The sequence below is a fragment of the Botryllus schlosseri genome, chromosome 9, assembly GCF_051294905.1.
Source record: "Botryllus schlosseri isolate E-star chromosome 9, Bs_hap1, whole genome shotgun sequence".
NCBI lineage: Eukaryota > Metazoa > Chordata > Ascidiacea > Stolidobranchia > Styelidae > Botryllus > Botryllus schlosseri.
In genome coordinates, this window is record NC_137244.1 from 23,049,710 (window position 1) to 23,073,598 (window position 23,889).

At 40.4% G+C, this 23,889-nt stretch overlaps 1 protein-coding gene across 3 annotated transcripts; it reads right to left on the minus strand.

The window, feature by feature from the left end:
• Positions 1-7,044: 7,044 nt before the first annotated feature.
• On the minus strand, positions 7,045-23,051 carry LOC145445976 (uncharacterized). 3 transcript variants are annotated; one of them, XM_080324147.1, is made up of 17 exons: positions 22,891-23,051; positions 22,684-22,830; positions 21,971-22,132; positions 18,407-18,550; positions 14,353-14,463; positions 14,145-14,273; positions 13,654-13,815; positions 12,566-12,718; positions 12,345-12,488; positions 11,673-11,834; positions 10,181-10,309; positions 9,765-9,934; positions 9,621-9,703; positions 9,193-9,349; positions 9,012-9,114; positions 7,807-7,988; positions 7,045-7,530 (listed from the first exon to the last, which is right to left on the minus strand). In XM_080324147.1, the coding sequence occupies exons 1-17, from the start codon at positions 22,970-22,972 to the stop codon at positions 7,333-7,335; spliced, it is 2,418 nt and encodes an 805-aa protein (XP_080180273.1). In that variant the 5' UTR covers positions 22,973-23,051; the 3' UTR covers positions 7,045-7,332. The 3 variants fall into 3 exon arrangements, with proteins under 3 accessions (XP_080180273.1, XP_080180272.1, XP_080180274.1); XM_080324146.1 differs by having other exon boundaries at positions 13,654-13,821; XM_080324148.1 differs by lacking the exon at positions 22,684-22,830 and having other exon boundaries at positions 13,654-13,821; positions 22,891-23,047.
• Between the last annotated feature and the right edge of the window lie 838 nt (positions 23,052-23,889).

Sequence of the window (23,889 nt, forward strand, 5' to 3'; positions counted from 1 at the left end):
TTTTACAAATCATAAAAGTCAGATTACAGGTCTAAAAATCTGCTGATTCTACAATTTGTACTGGAAATCTTGTTCCATAAAGGAGGACATTTAGGCGCCCTCGGAGGACGTTTTCGATTTCATGAAAAAGGCGGACTATAATCTTCCTAAAGGGAAGCCCTAACGGAAAGCCTTCGAGCCAATCAATGGACGGCGTACATATTAACCAATTAGCCGTGTACATATGACGTCATGATTAAATTAATTTAGTTGCAGAATGCAGATTGCAGATGCTTAATGCTTACATCAGGGGGTGACTAGACGGTCAACCCTTTCGACTCGCAGGTATAACATTTGCAAGTCTGACGGGTAAGATATACGCTAACCGATATAGAGAATGCTCATTGCTCATCATGGCCATTGGCCAATCATGTCGCATTCACGTCGAAGGTTATGCTACTTTGAATGCTTATTGAACGTTTGTTATTTTCGACAGGCTATTCGAAAGCAATTTATTTTTCTTTAAATTATGATAATAACGTGATGTGTAGGGATTCAATGGGGTGGTTGATGTTGCTTGATTACGTGCGTAATATCAAAGTTGGTAGTAGAAATCTACGATATGAATGCTCATTGCTTCGAGATGCGTAGTAACGAATTAAATGCAGAACAAAAATTGTGTCGCGCGCCGGATTGTGCTGCAGGGTTGGTACGATTATGTTTGGCTATCCTTATTTCAAACATGAGACTAACCTTCAAACAAAACTGATCTTATTTCAAACATAATCGAACCAACCCTTCTCGGATTGTGGGAAAACGTTAACAGGTGCTCGCGAACCTGATCAAAACAGCTGGCGAACCGGAGTTTGCCGAATGTCGACCCCTGGATTACATTGATTGAGGTTGTATTGTTGAATATATTCAGTATTCACGAGTGTCTGCGACCATCGGCCACAGATCCATAAGCCTGAACTCCGAGGTACATAACTATGGGCCAGACCGTTGCCTCATTTTCTTTCAAGCACAGGGTAATTTAAATTTTTATCTATGCGCTAAGTCTACAGTGAATTCACTGAGCAGAAAGAACACTTGTATAACAAATAGTAGATACAGTGGTTCCGTCAGGCTTAGGCTTCAACTCATCAGCGGCAAACAAGGCAATAACGCCAATAACGACAATAAACGAATATGTTGGCAGAACAAGATAGCTTGGATAGTCTTGGTATAACGACAATGATATGTGATATATTCTTCCTCAGAATAATATCCACTTCTATGCTGATCGAACAAAGATGCTTACAATCAATCATTCGAAATATGTGGCAGAAGTATTGTCGGGTTAATAGTAAAATAGGAAAGTTGCCCGCTCACATATGTACGATTTGAGGTCAGCATTCATAATCAATATCACTTTGAGTTGATAAACATGTATGCAACGTTTATGAAGCAATACCAAATCATAGCGGGCAGATATGATTCTCGCTGAGGCATAGCTTGAAAGTTGAAATGAAATGCGCTTCACTATGGACGATAATATAGGGTTACCATACGTCTTCTTTTAAGAGGCTTTGTCCTCTTTTTTTTTTTAACTTTTTTGAAAGTGTCTTCGGAGGACGCCCTTTTGTCCTTTTTTTTGAGATTTTGTCCTCTTTTTTGAGAATGTAGGTATCGTAGGCCCCGGTAGGTCATATTTATAGCAAAATGCGACTGAAATGACGTAAATCAGCACCGAAGTGACGCTCCGGCGGGTATTTCGGGAGATGGGCGGAAAGTATTTTGGGTGCTGGGCGGGAAAGATGACTTTTTTTTAGTCAACCGACAACAAAGTGTGAAAAATTTCCTGTTTTTTCAGAATTCTTCTCTGGTTTTGCAAGTCTGAAAATTCTGAAAAAGTGTCCTCTTTTCAGATTTCCAAAATATGGTAACCCCACGATAATAGAATTAGCCGGGAATACTCTTATCACAAAAGAATTGACAAACCAGTGCATAGATTGGTGTTGCATTCCTGTTCACTGATTGCCGACCCTTGACATCCGTGTGTTTGACATTCCCTTTTTCGCCGTCTTACGCCGTTTCCGCATGACTTGGTGCACGGCCCAAATGTACTCCATTGCCCCCAAATTCCAGATGACTCTGACATGTTGAATTCTATATGACCCTGTATTTGCAGCTAATATCTAAACTATCTTTACATTATGTAACCAACCTGGGCATCGCGTCATTCGACACGTTCTATACCGCTTCTTACGACCTTTGCACTTGGTCGTTTGGCAAATTCTGGATAATTCAATTCTGCCTCTACCACAAGTTCTGCTGCACGGGCCATTCTCGCTCCAAGATCCCCACATTCCAGTTTCTGAAAATATCGATTATATGTTATAGGTGCGCGTAAACCTATCAATGTTAAGTCATTTGGCTGCGCGACTATTCGGTGCCGTGTTTTCAGTGTTTCAGTCACATATAGTGATTATATAGTTGGACTTCGTGGCATCACGATCCGATCACTACATGCCACGACCTGACTATAACAAATCCACATCTACTTCCCAGTGAATACCAAACAGTTCTAAATTTGATTCTTGTGCTCACGTAACGATGATCTCGTTAGTAACAAGTCAAATCAGAATATCAAAAGCAATGATTTTTATAACCAAATAAATTCGTAATATGTGTCTCTGAGAAGCCAGTCTTGGTGCAATCCTACAATTTATGTCAGCGATATTACAAAAGTGGAATGTAAATCACCGCGACATCTGTTAGCTACCCGACGGATAGTTTACCGTGGCAGTAGATCTCAGTTCTAATGAAGTAATAAATATATTCGTTTTCACAAAATCGCATCATCATTAACTCCCTCGGAAACTTCTCGATTTACAAACTTATATTAGTCGATATAGGTATATGTCGTATGGGCACACTTTCCCTAACGTAGCGCACACTTTTGGATCAGCTCTTACTTGACTTACTGCTGTTGTAAGACAGACACGTTCGAATAATTAGCCATCGTTTATTAAGCTATAGCCACCAAACCACTTTGACTTGCCCCGACCTCTCGAGCTTACACTGGTCGTAACGTTACGGTCACGTCACTGTGAAAGGTGTTGTATACCATGCAAAGGACACCACGAATGTGCTTTTATCCGGAAAGTCCAACAGTGGATTACATGTATATTACATTACATTATATATATTACGTTATTACGAGTGCGCTTTTTTTCGACATGACAAATTAAGTCAAAATTTTGTCAAAATTGAAGCGTTAGGTCAAAAAATTGTCAAAATAGTCTACAAAGTCAAAAATTTTTTGACCCTTGCATTTCGTTTGTATCGCAGATTTTGCACTGTCGGTGAACTTATCATTTGATATTTTACAGCTTGTAGCCTACTTTATAGGCCCACCCTTGTAGACGGCCCATCGTCTGCTCTTTGTGTGTGAATCATAACGGTCAAATGAAACAAATAGGTTGACATGGTGTTATGGTCCACGTAACGCAATATCCTAACTGAAGCAATACTGCCTGGGCATTGCATGGTTTTTATATCAAGAAGCGCATGATGAAAAATTGTGTTGTAGAGATTGTAGACAACATTGTCAGAATGAAGCAACACGGTTTGTCACCAGCAATGTACGCACAACTTCAGTGTTGTCAACCAACAACTGCTGTTGTTGAATGTTCTTCCATTCTTGGCAAGCCACTTAGTAAGGACAGACACTTTCTAACCGAGAATGTAGAAGAATCTTTCGTTGTACCGCTACCAATCCTAATTATTTCTACCATAATACGTGGTGTAACTACTGGAATTCTTCATAGGGCCAGATTTCATGAAAATAAAGTTTTTTCCTATAAGAATTTGTCAGTTCAAAAACGGGGCCAGATTTCATGAAAATAAAGTTTTTTTCCTATAAGAATTTGTCAGTTCAAAAACGTTTTTTCAGGCCAAACTACTTCGTAAGGACAGACAGTTCCAACCAGAAATGAAGATAAGTATTTCAATTTTAACATCATGCGTGAAAACACCTAATTTGTATGCGTGCGGTCAAAATCTGGTCAAAATTAAGTTTTTATAGGCCAAAAAATGTCAAAATCTGATCAAAATGTAGGTTTTTTAGGTCAAAAAATGTCAAAATTTTGATTTTTTCAGGTCAAAAAAATTCGCCCTAGTTATTACATGCATGGATATTAATTCGAGCTAACCGTGTTGATTCATGATTGTCAACAGGGCCGAACAGCACTTCGTCAGCTCCCCCAAACGTTGATCTTGGGCTATATAGTGTGTTTGACCGAACTTCTGGGGGGCTTTGCCCCTTTATACCTTTACACCACTACACTCGAAAGCGCCAGTTGATTCTTTTGAGGTTCCAGTGTGTGTGTGTGTGTGTGTGTGTGTGTGTGTGTGTGTGTGTGTGTGTGTGTGTGTGTGTGTGTATGTGTGTGTATGTGTGTCTGTGTATGTGTGTGTGTGTGTGTGTTGCCTAATAGCACGAAGAAAAATTCAAACGCATCACTGAATTTTGTCAAATTTAGGGCACATTATTAATATATTCAATTGTAAATCTTCGGAGGTTGTTGTAATTAATTACTTTGTGGCATCTTGTTAACTCGTGACTTCCAGGCTGCTATGTAGTCAATAGAGACTGAAATCACTAAACTAAACTAAACTAAACTAAACTAAAAGAGAAACCTCTTTCGTAAGACGCATCTCTTAACGGGGTGCATCATTTTCCTCACAGAATAGCATTGAGGAGGTGCTCAGATTGCCAAGACAGGACTATTCGGCGCTTATCATTTAGGCGCCTATGTATGAGCATTGAGCAATGGACCATTGTACATTATATATATATATCAACGGCGAAGGCGAAAATGCGGGAGTCATTTTCGGCCAAGGCTTTCTCGCCGCCGATGTTTCGGCAGCACACTTCTCGAAGTCTCATATTGAGGGAAACTTCATATGTCTTGGTGTGTCATGTCATGGCGTGGCAATGGCCGGCACCGAAAAATTATTTCTATAAATTACGAGTTCTTTTGGGGGGAGGGGTATACCCATACTAAAACGAAGACACGCGACAGCATTCAATCGCGCTAGGGGGAAGAAACTTTTAACATTTATTAATTCTCCCACATAAAATGCTTTATAATTTATGTGGATTCTTGACATAATTTCAGGACCCCTACGAGCTCAGCTCCTAACCCAATTGCGGGTTTTGGGGCTTGGGTGTTACAGCCCTGATTGCCAACTTCTATTTCTTTGAGAGCCATACGTATCTCGCGAGCCATAGGCTCCCGATCCCCCATCCCTTGTCTAAACTTTGTCCAAATTCCGTAAACAACCTGGACATGGCTCCATTCGACACGCTGTATACCTCTTCTTACGACCTTCGCACCTGGTCGTTTGGCAAGTTCTGGATAATTGAATTTTGCCTCTACCACAGGTTCTGCTGCACGGTCCATTCTCACTCCAAGATCCCCACATTCCAGATTCTGTAAATATCGATTACTCGTTTTAGTTGCGAGGAAAATTGTCATCGAAATGCCATATTGCTGCGGGACTATTAGGGCACCGTCGTTTCGGTGTTGTCCGTTTCGGCGCCGGAAAGTACCAAGATATATAAAGTTTAGACGAACATGCAACAAAGGGTGTTGGTTTACTAGGGTCTCCATATGTCCTTCTTTTTCAGGAAATCGAAAATTTCCTACGATGGTGCCTAAAATGTCCTTGTTTTGGAAATTTGTCCTCCTGAACAGCTTTGACAGCTAGGCTAATGGACAGGGTCAACTATAAAACGCCACAAATGACGCGAAATATGTAATGCGGACGTCCAAGCGGATCATTTGGGAGTCAAGTAGGAGTGACTACCTTCTTATTTTATTCAACACAAGTAGATTTACAGTAAAAATTTCATAATCCGCTGTTTTCAATCCCGGATATCTAACTTTTATGACTTGAAAAAAGTGTCCTCCTTTCCCGATTCCGAGATATGGTAACCCAAAATGACCATCGCATATTGCCGAAACCTACCATCTCGATACCAGTCAAACAAGCATGCTGTGTGCAACGCTATATCCATATCGGCATACCTAAATGACTCGGACATCTCTGGCGATTGCATCTCTTCTTCTCAGTAAATGGCCCCACACAATAGTATCCAATACACTGCCGCTTTCTTATTTTGATCCCGCCATCGCAATTCTTGCTGCATTCGCTGAATTTTGTCCATTCCGTCCACCTGTCTGGTAGCAATCCGTGTGTCAGTGGCACTCGTCGATCCAACTGACCCATTTAATCAATGTTATCATCACTCGGTGAATTCACCGAGCACTGCAATATACTCATATTGCCATATATCACATATACTCAGAATTTATATGTTGAAAATTCTCAAATCTATGCATTGTGTTATTACGTTCACCAAACAAACTATGTTCGTTATTTGGATTTTAGATGTCGTGATCAACAGATCATGTTATTTTGAGTATCCTGCATGAATAGAATTTGTAAGTGCTATTCTGTGATACATAACCTAACTGACATTCCTTTTTCGGGATAACTGATGATTTTAAGTCATGGATCCCAACAAGAAGTATAATCAATTCGGACGAGTATGTACTTGGCTAGAGACCTCTGTTTTCGTACATCCCCTGTGTTGAAATCTCTCAGGCACTAGATGTCGCATTTCCACCAGTCAAATCAATGTCGCAGGAGCGAATGCAGTAATGCACATGCACATGTATTGTGTATTTACTGCTCTCAAGTGGAAAAGAAACATGCCCACATGGTACATGGCAACTTCCTTCACCTCTATAGCTTAATTGAGAGTGATTACTAACTTGCTTTCCATAGCATCGCTGAAGTATATTCGAGTAACCATATTGTAGTGAAAATCTTCAAAGTTATTCTCATTTTTCGTATGGCAAATAGTACCTGCCAAAACCTACGCAGCATGGGATTGTGGATGATTTCTCACCGACAACCATGTTTATACCCTTCCATAAAGTTTTCACCGGAAAACTTTTGAATTGACGTAATGAAACTGATCGTTTTTGGCATTTGTGATCGTAAATACACTCCAATTAGCGGTTATTATTGCGAAATAACCGTGTATTTTGCTTTATTATCGGACCGCACCTAAAGATATTTGTTCAAACAAAAATGGCTGTGCGAACGTCACCGCTTGAGTCATTGTTTCGTAATCAAGTGGTAGCTGTGACGCATGCTTCATGTTTTCTCAATCTCCTCTCTCCTGTAGACATCACAACCATACTATTACTATGTGATACATTTGCGAGCAAAATCAAAGATATCATAAAAATCATCCATTCCAGGAACTTGAAACGCAGAACTCCGTCATTTAGTTCAATTATCCGGACACGATGAAGAATGTTTCGGCATCCCGGTAATTTTCAAAATCCAGTCTTCGTAGTAAAGAACATTGCTGTATACCCCAGGTACTCCAATCATAGCGCACGGATTTGGACCGAAGGATACGATGCCGGCGATATACCAAGTGCAGCTGTTGCAACGCTGACAAACCAACGGACCGCCGCTGTCTCCCTGTTTAATGAAATGCGGCATCAGTATTCCACCACAATCAGTATAGAGCGGGACATCGCTATTTGGCGCCAAAACGTTATCGGGTTCGGACCACGCTTTAAGGTGAGCCTTTTAAGCTAAGGTGTGTTTGGCAGCGTACTTCGCATCACATGTCGGACTAAACTTCATATATCACGGTATGTCCTAGCTCAGTAGCAACTAGTGCTGAAATAAGAGCGCCGAATAGTCCTGCATAATATTAAATACCGGTTATAGCTTAAATGAATGATTTCTTACCGAGCAACTGTCTATTGGTCTAGTGAGGCTACCGGCACATAGGTATCCTCGATTTGACTCCAAAAAGGGTACATGACGCTTTAATCCTTCGTGTTTACCATAAGCGTGAACGCATGCCCGTGGATCGAAATTTAATATCCCGAGTTCTTGGAGGTCGGTTGTAACAGCGTTGGGTACGGTACCTGAAACAAGCGAAGCTCAGAAAATTTAATTTTTTTTTTCGGCTTCTTTTCGGCCTGTTATATGGAGTCTTCTTTGAAACAGAGGTGTATATCATTAGGTATAGGGTTGCATTTAAAACAAACATGTTTAAAACATGGCTCTCGTTAAAAACATGGATTTTTTTAGCCACAGCGTCATGAATATCTAATTGTGACGTCACAGTGGATTGATATTTACAATTGAAGATGTAGGGGAAATATGGCTTCCGTGATGAAAAAGGCTTCCGGCCCCTGTCATAAACGGCCCAAAAATATCTTTGACCAGGACTTCATCGTTATGCAGCATTTTATGGTCGGCGGTCATCATCATCAGATAACATCTATTCCGTACCAATGTCCTATATCTATGTACTATGAGTGACTGTTGAACAGACGACGATCTTGCATATGGATAGAACCCTCGAAATCGTCGTCTGTTCGACAGTTATAGCACGTAGATATAAACGGAGGGTTTTAACAATGCCATATCGTATACGTCGACTATATCGGGTGCAAATTGTCTGCAGGCTCATGCCACATGATTTTGGAAATTATTTAAACAATTATAATAATAATACAATTTTTGATGAAAACAACAACAACAACATTTTTTTAAAGGCATTGTTCTAAAACACTGTTAAAAACATGTTTTAAACAACGTGTTTTAAAACATCATTTGTTTGAAGTGCAACAATTAGTTCACAATACGATATCGGTCGATCCACGAACTCATGTAATGTTGGCCTTATTTGTTTTTTGTGCATCAACTGATATCATATTACAGGACGTTTTGGTCATGATCTAATTGGAAAGCATGACTAATTGACTATGTCCGATTTTCGGAATGGATATTGAACTCCATTGCGTGTATATTATGTTGTCTGTCCATTTGAATAGCATATGCTGCCTTGCTTCAAACTTTCGTTAACTGAAACAAAATGGCCCTAAACATTCTTATTTGCGGGCGGCGTTATCAAACCGATATCCAGTCAAACCATAACTTACTGACTCCCCATCCGGTTACATAGCAGGTTGAGTCGAATTTTGTTTTTTCTCCCCAAGGTAAGCAGATCGCTTGAATGTTTCCAAACTGCAAGTTCTTTTTCAACTAAATGGTCAGTTGCGATGTTGTAAGAGTTATAGTCGCTCATCATAACTTAGTCGTTAGTTATCTCAAATCATCTACCTTCACTAAAGCAATGTCGGCTGTTGGAAAGCTGTAGTCAGGATGGATATACGATTTTTCTATCTCATGGAGTTTACTGGATGCGAGAGCAGTCAGACTCAAGACTCCGGAAATTATCCTCCAATGGGTGGTATTTTTTGGCTGTCCCGAGTCGTATCTGAAACGCAATGGAATTCAGTACTGCATGAGGTATATGAAAATTGTCAATTACTGAAAACCTGCAGAGCGCGCACTCCAAAGGTGAAAGCAAAATCGTGGGCTCGAGGGCTGGATGGCACATTTTTGTTGAAATATCGACAATAGCTATTACGCATTATAGGTCACTTGCGTCAGCCATATTGACTCTGTTTATTTTTCTTGATTATGCCCAGGGCTTGTTTCTTATATCAACGAATAGCTGATGACCGACTAATATGAATAAAACGTACGCGAAACAGTGAGCCGCGGACAAGATGAAGTTTTCGCTGATGATAGAACCAGCGCAGAATCCACTACTCATTTGAACGGCAACCTAAAATAAATACAGAAATTTACAGACTTTTCAAGGTTCCAAACCGTACGAAATAGCTTACAATCCACGGCCATTGACCCTCGGCAGCGTCATCTCCCCCGATAATTCGCCTGCCAGATGTTGGTACTACTTTTCCGCAACTCGCGTCTTGGATACTTCGGGCTTTGTTGCAGCATTCGTGCTTGGACCCGTAGCGGTTTGCATGGAATATGTGCTCACTGCTGCAACTTACTGTTGGGAAAAGGGATTCGGATAATAATTCTTCTTAATTGTTCTTCACAAATTTACCAGTAATATCGATATGAAAGAATTTTCAATTCAACCAATTCGTTTTCAATGAATGACAGACTGAAAAAACGAATAGAAACATATATTGTTGCTTGACGGATGTATAATATTTATATGGCGGCACCGCGGTTGCAAATTGCTAAAATACATTGTAAAAATTAGGCTCCCAGTTGCCTTACATAGTCACACCTGCTGGGCAATCTCCGTCATTGCAGCCTTCAAACTCTTGTATGCACGTCCCGCTGGTGCAGTTGCGAATATTCCTAGTCCCTTCGCCGCAGGATTTTGAACAATCGGACCACGTGTCTGACGGAGGTTCTAAATCAAAAGCATTTGCTACGGGGGATAAAAAGGTTTCATAAATTATCCTTTCAAGACTCCGCGCGCCAAAATGTCTACGATTTTAGCTGTAATGACCGTGAGACCGACGAGATGGGTTTTCTTTGACGCATTTAATTTGAGAATCCGGGTGTTTAGAAGAATTGCTTTTTACGAGAATGTATTTCGAGGGAATTGATTTATGATCATTAGAAAAAAACTGAGATTAGCTTAGCTATGGCTGATGCCTTTCTGGGCAATATTGTTGAAGTGAGCGGGTCATGTTTATAATCGGCTACTAATGTTTAATAATGTAAATGACGCAAAGTAAAATCGAGTATATGTAGTAGGGATGGTGTGAACCTCTGAAAGGTTCGGGTTCGTGTGAACGCGAACCTTTTTGAAAGGTTCTGTGTGAACACGAACGTGAACCTCGTGACGTCATATTGCTAATTCCAACCCTATCTTTCAACGAAGTGATAGCCTATGATACCTAGCGAAGACTCGGGCCACATAATGTCACATTGCTGAAGCACATATTGGCGCTTCAAACGTCACTAAATGCATCAACCGCGGTTATGAAGGCATTTAATAATCTCATAAAATCAATACATTCCGTCGCTTTGCCAACAATTTCGACGAGGACTTACCAGGGAATATAAGCTTACGCCTTAACGGTCTTTGACAGACCGGACAATATGTTCGGAGTCTGAGTATTGCTACATTGATATTGAGCAGAGTGTAAAACGGGTTTCTATACTCGCTACCGATACCATAAACAACAAGTTATATAGCAGTAGCCAGCACCTTAATCGCACGGATTTGGTTTTAATGATACAGTAAGGATATGAAGTCAAGATTGACCCAGTACGCCCGTTCGATTTTTTACATCAGAAAACGATATCAATGTCATTGATTGGTTGAATAAGCATCATTCGCTGACTACGTATATCGCTCGTGATGTTGTGTGGTTGCGGGTCAAGCTCACAGCAGAGAGTCACTAAATATTCACAAACGGAAAGCTGGATATTTCGAGAAAATTTTGCAACAAAAAAGCAAGTAAAACTTTTAATGTTCTCAAGGTGCATGCTCGTTTAGTGTTGATTTTTCATGCTGCCAGCGCCATGCATAGAGTGACCCGCAGTTGAAATGCAATATATTTTAACCAAAGATCTTATAGTGAAGTCCAAATTACTATTTACCAAAAAGGTTCACAGTGCAGAACCTACCAAGGTTCTGTTGTGAACGCGAACCTCTAAATTTCCGAGGTTCACACACAGAACGCGAACGTGAACCTCGCGTTCGCACCATCCCTAATATGTAGGTTACTGCAATAACAGTGTGCTGGATCTGACAGGCGTACCTTCTGCAGGGCTGCATGGATATTCATTGCAATATTCCGTATCTTGTTTGCTTCCACCAAGAATGTCGCATGCGCCTTCTATGCTACATCCTCTTTGCCTTGACCTTGTCCCACCCCCACAAGACTTACTGCAATCTCCCCAAAGCGACCATTCAGTCCATTCTGTAAATTGCAATAAATGTCTACATTACTATAGAGATCCGTGCATTAATTTATGATATATACGACATATGTCCTGTCCACATTGAACAGTGATATAGACACTATATTGTTCCCTTCAAAGAGTCCATTAACAGCTTCTAAATATTCAACGAAACTCCGACAGCCTTATCCTATGTTGTCGTATTCGCGTTAGCAAGAAATAATACTGATGGTTCTCAACCTAATGACTTTATAGATATAAGTTAATCGGATCACATAAAGATCTGTAATTGCGTGTTTTATTCTTTTAATTTCGATTTATGATATCGACTTCGTCACGGAAATATCCCCTGAACAGGCCTGAAGCTTTCAGCCGTGTTCGCACCGATTCTTTCTCGATGGGTTTAATTAATAATTGGCTGGTCTGATGATGGTCTTCATTCAGATAACATTTTCCCATATTCTATAAGCCACTGTATGGAATTGGGTCTTATTAAAATGCAGCTATAAGTTGTCATTTTCATAAATCACCTGCGCAAGGATTCGTCATACAATTCGTAGTCTGTGAGGCCTCGCCCATACATTTTCCCGATATTGAGCACGCACGTTGGCGGGTTATTGTGCCCCCGCCGCACGTAACTTGACATGCACTCCAAGCAGACCAATCTTGCCAACCTAAATGCATCAGTTTTGATGGTTATATGCAACTATTATACACGTTATATGGAAGAGCTGTGTTGTATTGTACATACTTGGACACGGCTGCTCGTTACATATTGTTTCTTGCTGTCTTTCTCCACGCAAAGTTTCGCAACCCTCATCGACAGCACACGTTCTCGCTCTATATTTACTCCCGCCGCCACAAGTCTTAGTGCATTTTGTCCAACGAGACCAATCTGCCCATTCTAAACAGCACGTTAACTTTAGCAGGTTTTTAGATTTCCGGAGACACAAAATTATGAACTGCTAAGGAATACTTTTAGATTAGTACAATTCCACAACCACATGTAAGACTCAAGTGAAATCCATACTAAACGTTATCAACGGTTAGACGGGCCCAACAGGTCTGTCGTCAGAGTTCTATTTACGGGTCGAACAACTGTTATGAAAGACGTAAGATTGCAATGCACTTTACAGCGATTACAGCTTTCGGGCACAGCACGAAGAATTTCTTAAAAATTACACCCCTGGCTATCATTAGGCCTATATGTTATTTCTCGATAGATCCATGCCTTCATTTGGGTTGGCCGCAGCAGGCTACCCTCCGATACCAGATTTTCGAATATCTTGTTTATTGCAAAGAAGGACAGGAATCAGATCTCGCGATCTCGACGTTATTGATTGTCGTGATTGGAATAACTCACATCGAGTGAAAACACCATGGCAGTTGACGCTCGAAAGCGAACAAGCGCAACCAATACGCTTAACCTCAAACATACCAAATATGAGCATGGATTAGGATTAGGATTTGGAAAAACAGGATTTGTGAAATTTTGTAGGATTAGGATTTGAGATTTTAATGAAAATGGATCAAGATTGAATTTACCGATTTTCCATCCTACCACGATTTTACATAGTTTGCCAAGTTTAATTCTTGTACTTTGGCACTCATTCAGCGAATTATTTCTTTTTGCATAATTGCATAAGATGTAGGCTATTGTTTCTAAGTGGAATTCCAAGTTTGAATCGGAGGAGGATCAGGATTAGGATTTGAATATATAAAAGTTATGGATTAGGACTAGGATTAGGATTTGAAGCTTCGGATTCGGATTGGATTAGGACACAGCAATTTAAAATCCGCTCATCTCTGAAACATACACAGTATAATTTGCATCGTTACCTATCGGCTTTGGGCATTCGTCGGTTTGACACGGCAAAGTCTCGGCATCTGATCCACTGCATTTATTGGGAGATGAGCATGTCCTCTTTCTGTTTTGAGTTCCACCGCCACAGGTTTTTGAGCACTCTGCGTCAGTCCAAGGTCCCCATGAATAAACGGGATCTGGAACTGATAACGACAAATTTCAATTTCGCGCACATTCACAGGAGGGTCTTGCAACCCACGTATAAAATATACAGATTTGATAACTCAATTCAGTGTTGAAGAATCTCATTATAGTCAGGCCAGATTATATATGTACCTAACGTTGAAAATGAATAGAATAATAAATTGCATTGTGGTTTCCACAATTTATGGATGACGAGACGCCACGAGAAGCCATTATGACGCAGTTAAAACTAAGGAAGTTTGGAGGAGGCACTACCTTTCTCCCTCTGGCTATACCCTAATGAAAGCAGTCGCCTTCATCCGACAAATCCCCTTCGTCTCACCTGTGGGTGAACTTATGCAATCCGTTCCAAAACACGTTACACTCTGCTTTTTCTTCCCTTTGGTTCTCGTTTTGAGACCAGCTCCACATTCGTTACTGCAGGGGCCGTATTCGCTCCAGGTTTGGATTTCTCGAGTTCACGTAATACGGAGCGATTATTATTTGCTTCGTCTCATTAATCAGTGCAGGTTTAATTTTAAATTTCTTACTTGGGCATTTGTTACATGTTAATTGACAGTTCCTGGAAACTCCCCGGTTTTTGCACGATTTTTTCAGAGCTTTACAGCGTGATGATGGCATCTTATCCTTGCATGAGGACGCTAAAATATTTATAGAGCATATTATGAAAACTTGCTATAGGCCTTCGGTTATATGAAAGAACCGCCAATAGTTATTATATGATAACCGATGATGTTATCATTGTGTTTTTGGCCTTATCCTGTATGAAAATGAATAAAATGATGAATTCAGCGTATTCATGTGTAACCTGAAGAGATAGCTACATATAGATTCATGTTGCAATACGTGACTCCTTTACTTTTATCTCTTTGCAACCGCTACGATGTACTAATAAATAAAGCTCATCTGGTCATCTGTCATGACTAGGGAGATTTTTTGAGGTCTAAATAGGGAAGATTTTGACCTAAAAAATAATCAAAATTTTGACATTTTTGCCCTAAAAAACTTAATTTTGACAAAATTTTGACCTCATGTATGTAAATTAGGTGTTTTCCCGCATAGTTTTAGAATTGCTTTACTTATCTTCACTTCTGGTTGGAACTGTCTGTTCTTACGAAGTAGTTTGGCCTGAAAAAACCTTTTTTGACTTAAAAACTGACAAATTTTTACATGAAAGAGCTTTATTTGAACGAAATTTGGACCTATGAAGAATTCCAGTAGTTACATCACGCATTGTGGTAGAAATAGTTATAAGTTGTCGTAGTACAACAACAACGAAAGACACTTTCCTACACTCTCGGGTAGAAAGTGTCTGTCCTTACTAGTAGCGTGTCCATAATGGAGAAAGAACGTTCAACAGCGGCAGTCGTCGGCTGACAACACTGAAGTTGTGCGTACACTGCTGGTGACACACCGTGTTGCTTCATTCTGACAATGTTGTCTACATCACAATTTCCATCACCTGCTTCTTGATACAAGAACCAGTGCCCACGCAGTCTTGCTTCAGGTCGGATAATGCGATATGTTGAGCATAACACCATGTCAACCTATTTGTTTCATTTGACCGTATATGATTCGCAATGAGCAGATAATGGGCCGTCTACAACGGTAAGGCCTATAAAGTCTACAAGCTGTAAAATGTCAAATGATAAGTTCACCGAGAGAGCAAACATCTACGATACAAACGAAATGCAGGTTGCAAAATAATTTGGACTTTGTAAACAATTTTGACAATATTTTGGCCTAACGCTACAATTTTGACAAAGTTTTGACTAGGGATGGTGTGAACGTGAGGTTCACGTTCGCGTTCTGTGTGTGAACCTCGGAAATTTAGAGGTTCGTGTTCACAACAGAACCTTGGTAGGTTCTGCACTGTGAACCTTTTGATAAATTGTAATTTTCAATCCATTATAAGATCTTTGGCTCACATTTATTGCATTTCAACTGCGGGACACTCCATGCATGGTGCTGGCAGCATAAAAAATCAACGCTTAACGAGCATGCACCATGCACCTTGACAACCTTAAAAGTTTTAGTTGCTTTGTTGCAAAAATTTTCTCGGAATAACCAGTTTCCGTTTGTGAATATTTAGTGACTATCTATCATCACGAGCGATATACGTAGTCAGCAAATGATGCTTATTCAACCAATCAATGACATTGATATCGTCTTCTGATGTAAAAAATCGAACGGACGTACGGGGTCAATCTTGACTTCATATCTTTACTGTATCATTAAAACCAAATCCGTGCGATTAAGGTGTTTGCTACCGCTGCATAACTTGTTGTTGTTTGTGGTATTGGTAGCGAGTATTGAAACCCGTTGTACACTCTGCTCAATATCAAAGTAGCAATACTCAGACTCCGAACACATTGTCCGGTCTGGCTAAGACCGTTAAGGCGTAAGCTTATATTCCTTGGTAAGTCCTCGTCGAAATTGTTGGCAAAGCGACGGAATGTACTGATTTTACGCAATTATTATATCCTTTGATTACCGCTGTTGATACATTAAGCGACGTTTAAAACGCCGATATGTACTTCAGCATTGTGGCATTATGTGGACCGAGTCTTCGCTAGGTATCGTGTACATTAATATAGGCCAGAGGTCTCAAACACGCGGCCCGCGGGCCGCATGCGGCCCTCGAGAACATTTTGTGCGGCCCGCGAAGGCATTTTTCAATTTCAAGTATTCGACAATATCTTCTAGTGTCATATATATTTTTTTAGATTTAGGAACTTAAAGTTCACCCTAAAACTACTACAAAAACCTGAGATCTAAATAAACTTCACTATCACATAACTTCGTAAATCTACCATGCAGTGGATGATCGCTATTACGTCACATTTCAGGTTCATGATGACAAAACATGAACCGTTGATGATTCGTGACTGAAAATAGTGATTTGGTTTGGTGCGACCTTTCGTCAAATTACTCGATTTTGGATTGACTGAGTGACAAACTAAAAATGACTCGAGTTGAGTAAGGTCGAACGTTAAAATCAGAGAAGGAATAGATACTTGACAATCCTACGGACGCAGTAATTTAGAAAGGTGTCGTGGGGAATAGTAATATATCAAAAGCCCGTAGCTTGCGCTGCGTAGAGTATATAGAATATAGAAATCTAATCAGGTCTGTATGGAGAACATTGACATTCTGTGGCCCCCGTGACGTATACTTGGTTACATCCTGGATGTTGTTTGCTCTCTCTCTGCCCATGTTATTATCGGTGGCGAGTAAGGTAGTGGTACGCTCCACAGTCCACAGCTATAACACCAATGGATTCTTCGGCGATTAGTAAATTCTATTCCAGAGGTTTCTTAACCAGGGCCCGTATCCCCTTCGTGGTACAAAGCACCACATCAGGGGGTACCAGATGCATTGTGGAAATTGGCCTATATGCTGTGGATATTTTCTTGGCTATTTTATTCAACTGGAAAATATTCTTCGCGCTACGCGCGATTTTATGTAAATGGACTTTCTGATTTTTATAGGTCTCATCAGAAATTGTGTTGAAAATCGACAAGGTTCACTGGAAATCTAATAAAAGTACCAGGGGTACGATCGCTAAAACGGTTAAGAAACAATGCTATTACTATGGATTGGGAACAATAATAATTATATTTAAGTTGTTATTGATATGTTCCAATATTAATCGAGGAAAACCCTAACGCTGGTTTAATTTGACTTTGGCAATGACAGTAACTATAGCCTATACTTATCACGAGTATATGAGAAACCCTGATTAGGCTACACCGCTCACATTCTCTGATATTAGACCAATCTTTAATGAATTCTAAAATATTCTTCATAAAATTGTGGCATTTCAAAGGTCCAATAGCTGCAATATTACAATCCGACAGCTTTTACGATATCATCATGCGTCTTCTCGCATGATGTCTAAACTCATTATTTCTAACAAATTATGCCCGACACAAAAACTATTTTATTCAAATAATTGAAAATATTATTTGTTCGTGCCAAGCGTGAATAGTAAATTACATTTTCTCGATGGTTGTGGAATGCCTGTTCGCAAGGTGCCGTTAAATAATGCCTAGTTGCATATTGAATAACCCTATTTATTGATGCTGCGGCCCGCGGGTCATCACAAATTAGGAAATTGGCCCGCGAGCACATTTGAGTTTGAGACCTCTGATATAGGCTATCACTTCATTGGAAGATAGGGTTGGAATTAACAATATGACGTCGTGTGACGTCACGAGGTTCACGTTCGTGTTCACACAGAACCTTTCAAAAAGGTTCGCGTTCACACGAACCTGAACCTTTCAGAGGTTCACACCATCCCTAGTTTTGACCTATTTTGACATGTCAAAATAATCGCTCTACTCATGACCAAATCGAGTACATGGTACTTAGGAATACAGATTATAGTGCTACTCAATTTAATTACCCCTGCAATTTTCGCATATTTTCCTACAGAAGTCTTACATTGACATCTTGACATCCTATCCTTGCAACTACAGCCAAACAAATGTAACGGATGCATAGCGGCATTTCAAACACTTCGGCATCAAGTTATCAGATTTTATCGCCGAACAGTCAGGTCAGGGAGATAGCAAGCCTTACTTCGGGAACAAGTTCTCTCTCTGCAGTTACGGATTTCTCGCTGGTGGCCGTCACAATTGGCAGTCGTGCATTGCCTCGAACGCGATTGAATGCCTCCATCGCAGGAGACTGAACATTTGCTGAATTTGCTCCATTGAGTGAATCCTACAATGTCAAAACGCTTGCATTCTTACAGGACAGTTCAAAACTATTTAAGGTCAAAAACTGTAACAATGACGTGACCTCTCTTCTGACGCGACAAAGAATATTGTTAACTGACATCGCTTGGTTACGTTTACTACTCAACTCAATTCTTAAATTTCTCCGTGGTAACATAGCGTTGCGATACAAGCCCACATTTAAACGGCATTGTCATCAAGTTACCTACAGCTATCAGTAATGTGGATGGGTAATTGGCTATGTTTGTAATTTGAATTAGTAAATGTGAATGCCACTTTCAAGGGATTTCATTTCTCGCTATGTGGATTTGAAAACTGCATCGTAATACAGGCACCGCCAAGTCTGTATGGTGTATATGTATCATGCATGTGATGAGTGACGCTCGTCATGTCTATCATTGGTTGTTGTTGTTGTTGTGTGATATTCATGGTGTTTCGACTACATTGGTCATTTTACACCAGGCCGATATCCTTTAATATGATTCCGTATTTATCGACTGGTAGCAAGGCCCATTTCTAGGGTTTTATAAGACACACCGCTCACGTTCACGCGGATTACGTGGCGAGGTGGAGCCTAGATAATCATCTAACACAGGTAGGGATACTGTAGTCGACCTCAGTCGGTCCCGAACTGGTGTCGCACTGTCGCAGCTGTTTTAGTTGGTTGTAGGCATGTAGTCGAATTGTCGGTGCTGCGGTGGTACGTCCTATGCCGTGACGTGCACATGCGAGGTCGGGGTTCTAAATCGAAACCCCGTTCTTCCGAAATGCCTATTCGATCTACAAGATCATTTGCAATTAAGCAATTGGTGCGACGCTGTTGCGTTTCGACTGGACTGGACAATACCATGGCAATTTCTAAGGTGAAGCCTCGCATTTCTGAACTTGTGATGTTTTCGTTTTGTGTGAAAATTATAAGTTAATATTTTCTGTTCTTTTAACATTCTGTTGACCACAGTTCATTTCGTGCACCGCAGCAATCTATAATAATGTATTAGATTAGGGTTACCATATTTCTGCAACCCAAACTCCGGACACTCTTTAGCGCCTCCTAGTGGACTTCAAAATGAGTTATGACGTCACACTAGAAAATCTTTGGTCATAGACCGGAGTTCCGGTTCAGGAGTATGTGGCTGTGTGTTGTGTAACCGGGAACGAAAGAACATGTTTTCAGCTCCTGCCCAAATAAACAATGATTTTGAGCCCACACTATAGGGTAATCGATGCAACTTCTGGGCGGGGGGAGGGGGGACGGCTTGCTATAGGAATCTGGTTTCTATATGCATCTGGTCGTTAAACTATTTGAATGAATTCTGTCAATAATATTGGTTGTTCCATATATTACTATTTAAATACCACTCTCCGCCCACATGTTCAGAGTTAGCGGCAGAGCTGGTGGAGAAAGATGAGTTCGAAAATACGGGAGCGTAATTGCACATCGTTACGTCATGTTCATGTACTACCGATAAGATTGTTTATCAGCGTTATGCCGGTGCGCACCACGGAGGTTTATAAACACCCAACATCCAGTGGTTTCCAAATTTTTATGGTCGCGACTCCATCTCCAATTTGAAAATGTTCCGTGGCCCAGATCAAAATTTGACGAGCTGATTACTAAAAGAAGTCAGCACCTTTGCCCAGACTTACTCACGGGCTATTTTGGAAGCTGATTACGTTCAACATATTCGCAAACCCCAAAATGAAGGTAAATGACCCCCGTTTGGAACCACTATCCTTGAATAAAGCATTTAAACGGCCTCAACGATCTCTAGGAATATACCGTTCTCCTATAATTGCGGTTACAATTAGGGTTATTCCAGTAAATGAAGGTTATTTGTTTTTATATTTTATTGCAGTTTTTGCGAGGGTGGTAGTCTCTATATTAAAATCAATAAATGTAATAGCAAATCGCGCGAAGAAAAATATCATGCATCAGCATAAATATTCCCCAAAAATATTGTTTTTATGCTGATTTACGAAAAAATTATGAGCCTACGTCAAGTCTTCAAAATTCCGGACATTTGGCATATTTTAGAAATTCCTCCCGGACGCTAGTTTGAACAGTGAAATTCCGGACATGTCCGAGAAATTCCGGACGTATGGCAACCCTATATTAGATGTGTATTTATATACTATTGTAGTCGATTTTTGTTTAAATGACTCAGCGCAAATTTGGGGTTCCGCGAAGACTTGCAGATCGGCGTAAGTGTTCCGCTGGTTAGTAAGAACCACTGTTTTGAGGCGTGCGATATGTCAGGGCGCAAATCCGCGGGTGATTGGTTGCTGGCATAAGAGCAACTTTATTTTGCAATTATAAAATCGTCGCATCAAGCTCAAAACCCGATAAAGATCCGAAATACCTCTCTCGTTTTTGTGAGGCGATTGAGAAATAGAGGGGCAAAGTTGATTAATCAACAACGGCCATAGCTGAAAGTTCACGAAATGGGCAAAATAAAGTGACGTTATTGATCGTTTGCCATTAGCTAGATAACTAGAATCGTTTGAGCACAATCCAACACTTTGAAGCATGGGTGTCAAACATACGGCCCGCCACCACCCGACTGCGGTGTTGTGGTTTCTAGTCACTGTTAGGAGTAGGTCGCTGATATTAACACCCAATTCCGAGAAGGCAAGAAAGTGCGAATTCATTTCACTGCAACATCGGCTGTTTTCAGTCTTGATCAACTAACTTTCCGATTTGGTAAAAGTGTCGTCCTTCCCCGATTTCAAAATATGGTAACCCTAGGTTGCATGGAATAGAGGTCTCGAGCATCCAGAGAAACCCGAATCGCGATATAATAATATGAAGCAAATTCCAACGACCGCGTTTACAGTTGAATCCTTTTGCATTCCTCGCAAAGGCAGCATATAAATATGTCAACTTGTGTCATCGTTAGAGCCACTGTTTTAGTGTTTTATCGGTTTATAACTGTATTCAGCCGCCCAGTCATCATATTATTGCCAATTCCACGGTTTGCGAATAAAGGTGCAGCTAGAGTAGAACCCCTATGATCCGCAATATAATGTAATATACTTTTTTGTATACACGCTGGTATTGAAGTATTCAAATGAAAAATAAGAGCATGGATTTTGAGGTATTTTAGGATTGAGGAATTTTGGTGCGGCCCGCGAGTGATCGGAAGTGTGGAATCCGGCCCGCGACGTCAGTTGAGTTTGTTACGCCTGCTTTAAAGGTTCTTTAACTCCCAAAAAAACTTAAACACTTTCCAATGATAGAGAAATTACTATATTGAACTGATAAATAATAAGCAATTATAATAGCAGGCACTATTTTACATGAATTTTGGGATTTTGAAAAGGGGGGAAGGTCCGAAATCCTAAATTCCCTGTATGCACCGCTGGGTGGATATAAAATTAATTTGACCCCAAGTTACACATGGCTTACCTAATTCATCTACCAGTGCTGGACATGCTCCTTCATTGCAAGACACAGTGTTTGTGCTCTTTCCTTTGCATCTTTTCCCACCTATGCACTTTCTGGAACGTGTTTTCTTTCCTTTGCCGCATGTGGGATCACAGGACGTGAAGTCACCCCATTCGGACCATTCTAAATGTCACCCGACTTGTGTGGAAATAAAGCTAAGTAAAATTGACCAAGTCACACATGGCTTACCTAGTTTTGGACACGCTCCTTCATTGCAAGACACAGTGTTTGAGCGCTTTCCTTTGCATCTTTTCCCACCTATGCACTTTCTGGTACGTGTTTTTTTCCCTTTACCGCATGTGACATCGCACGACGTAAAGTCACTCCATTCGGACCATCCTAAATGTCACCGACTTGTGTGGAAATAACCTTGAGCTGCATTGCCTTAGGTCTTCATTAGGTGACGTTAACTCGTCAACGCACAAAAGTGATTAATCATAACATGAAAGTATGATAGACTTACTGTTATTTTTTAAAGTTACTATGTTATGTTCGAACACTGCCTATAGTATACATCATGATAGAGATCAGCAATTTAGTAGCCTACAGTTAATCTTTCGCAATAGGTACATTCCAGTCCACATAGGTAGATTATCTTATATATTGAACATATAGTTCATATAAAACCACATGATAAATCAATCCCAAGTTGATCAGAGAGAAAAATATCTAACTTTTACAGCTTCCGGCGTTGCAATCTTTTGTTGACTTTGACTTCCCTTTGCATTTACGTGAGAGACAAATTCTTGTACGTGCTATCTTACCCTTTCCGCACGTTACGCTACATTTTGAACTAATCCAGGTTGACCATCCGACTAGGTCTGGTTGTATTATTAAATGTCAGGGATACTGATAAAAGTACCATGAAAATTTCGACTTACTTGACTGTGCTTCACTCTTCGGTATACTCAAAAGGACATATAGCGATACTACTATGACTCCAACTATGGTGGATACTTTCATGGCAGGCTTACCTAAGCAATACGATCATTCGCCACTTTATGTAGCCTACATCAAACTAACTAGAAACGAGTTGATCGTCACAATTAATATATATTTGCCGTTGGCTATATGTCGGAAACGAATGTCACTCGTAACGACTCAGCAAAATCGTAATGCGAAAAATAGGCCTATGATGCAGACCTGGGCATTGTGCGACCCGCGACGCGATTCTGAGTGCCCGCGAAAAGTTGCTGGCAATTTAGACCTTAAAATCTTGTTATTGATGTTAATGCGTGGACTAAAACTATACAGGCTGTATAAACTGAACCGGAAATGCGTTTAGTCTAGTTTATTTGTGTGCCATTATTACGTAACCTACATATATTGTATGAGTAATCCAGATTTAAAATAAAGCCCATATTCGCATATACCAAAGTATGCCGTAACAAGTGAAGTTCCAAGTCACCGTTTCCATCTTCAAGTTCAGATCTTGTTTGTTGCCATGTTACATTACGTATCGCAATATCTGTGCTTTACACTGCTACGTCATACCCTTCCAAATCCTAATTCGTAAAATAATTCAATCAGTACGCGCATAACTGGCGGTCATTCTCACTCGTAAACGAGATATGTCAAACAATGAGAGGTGCAGGCTGAAGGCCGACATTTTAACAAGATTTGGAGCACTAAATATTTGATTATTGAAGTTACTCGGGAACTCATATTTTAGTTCATGATGAGCACCTAGCATTGAGGAATATAATTTCAGTCATATTACGAGAAGACCGTGCAGTGAAATACATACACTCGGTGGCGGCGGAAGACCTGCTAGCGAAGCTAGCAAACAGCAAGGCTATATTGCCAAACCATACACGGCTCGGGATACAGCCTAATATCAACACATCCGCCTAGCAGTATTTGTAAACAATATATTTCAC

Coding starts and splice junctions, on each gene's coding strand:
- LOC145445976 (XM_080324146.1), bottom strand. CDS start 22,972: ATGAAAGTATCCACCATAGTTGGAGTCATAGTAGTATCGCTATATGTC. Junction 10,310..11,672: donor TCCATGCAGCCCTGCAGAAG/GTACGCCTGTCA, acceptor CTTTTGATTTAG/AACCTCCGTCAGACACGTGG. Junction 9,350..9,620: donor TCCGCGGCTCACTGTTTCGC/GTACGTTTTATT, acceptor ATTGCGTTTCAG/ATACGACTCGGGACAGCCAA.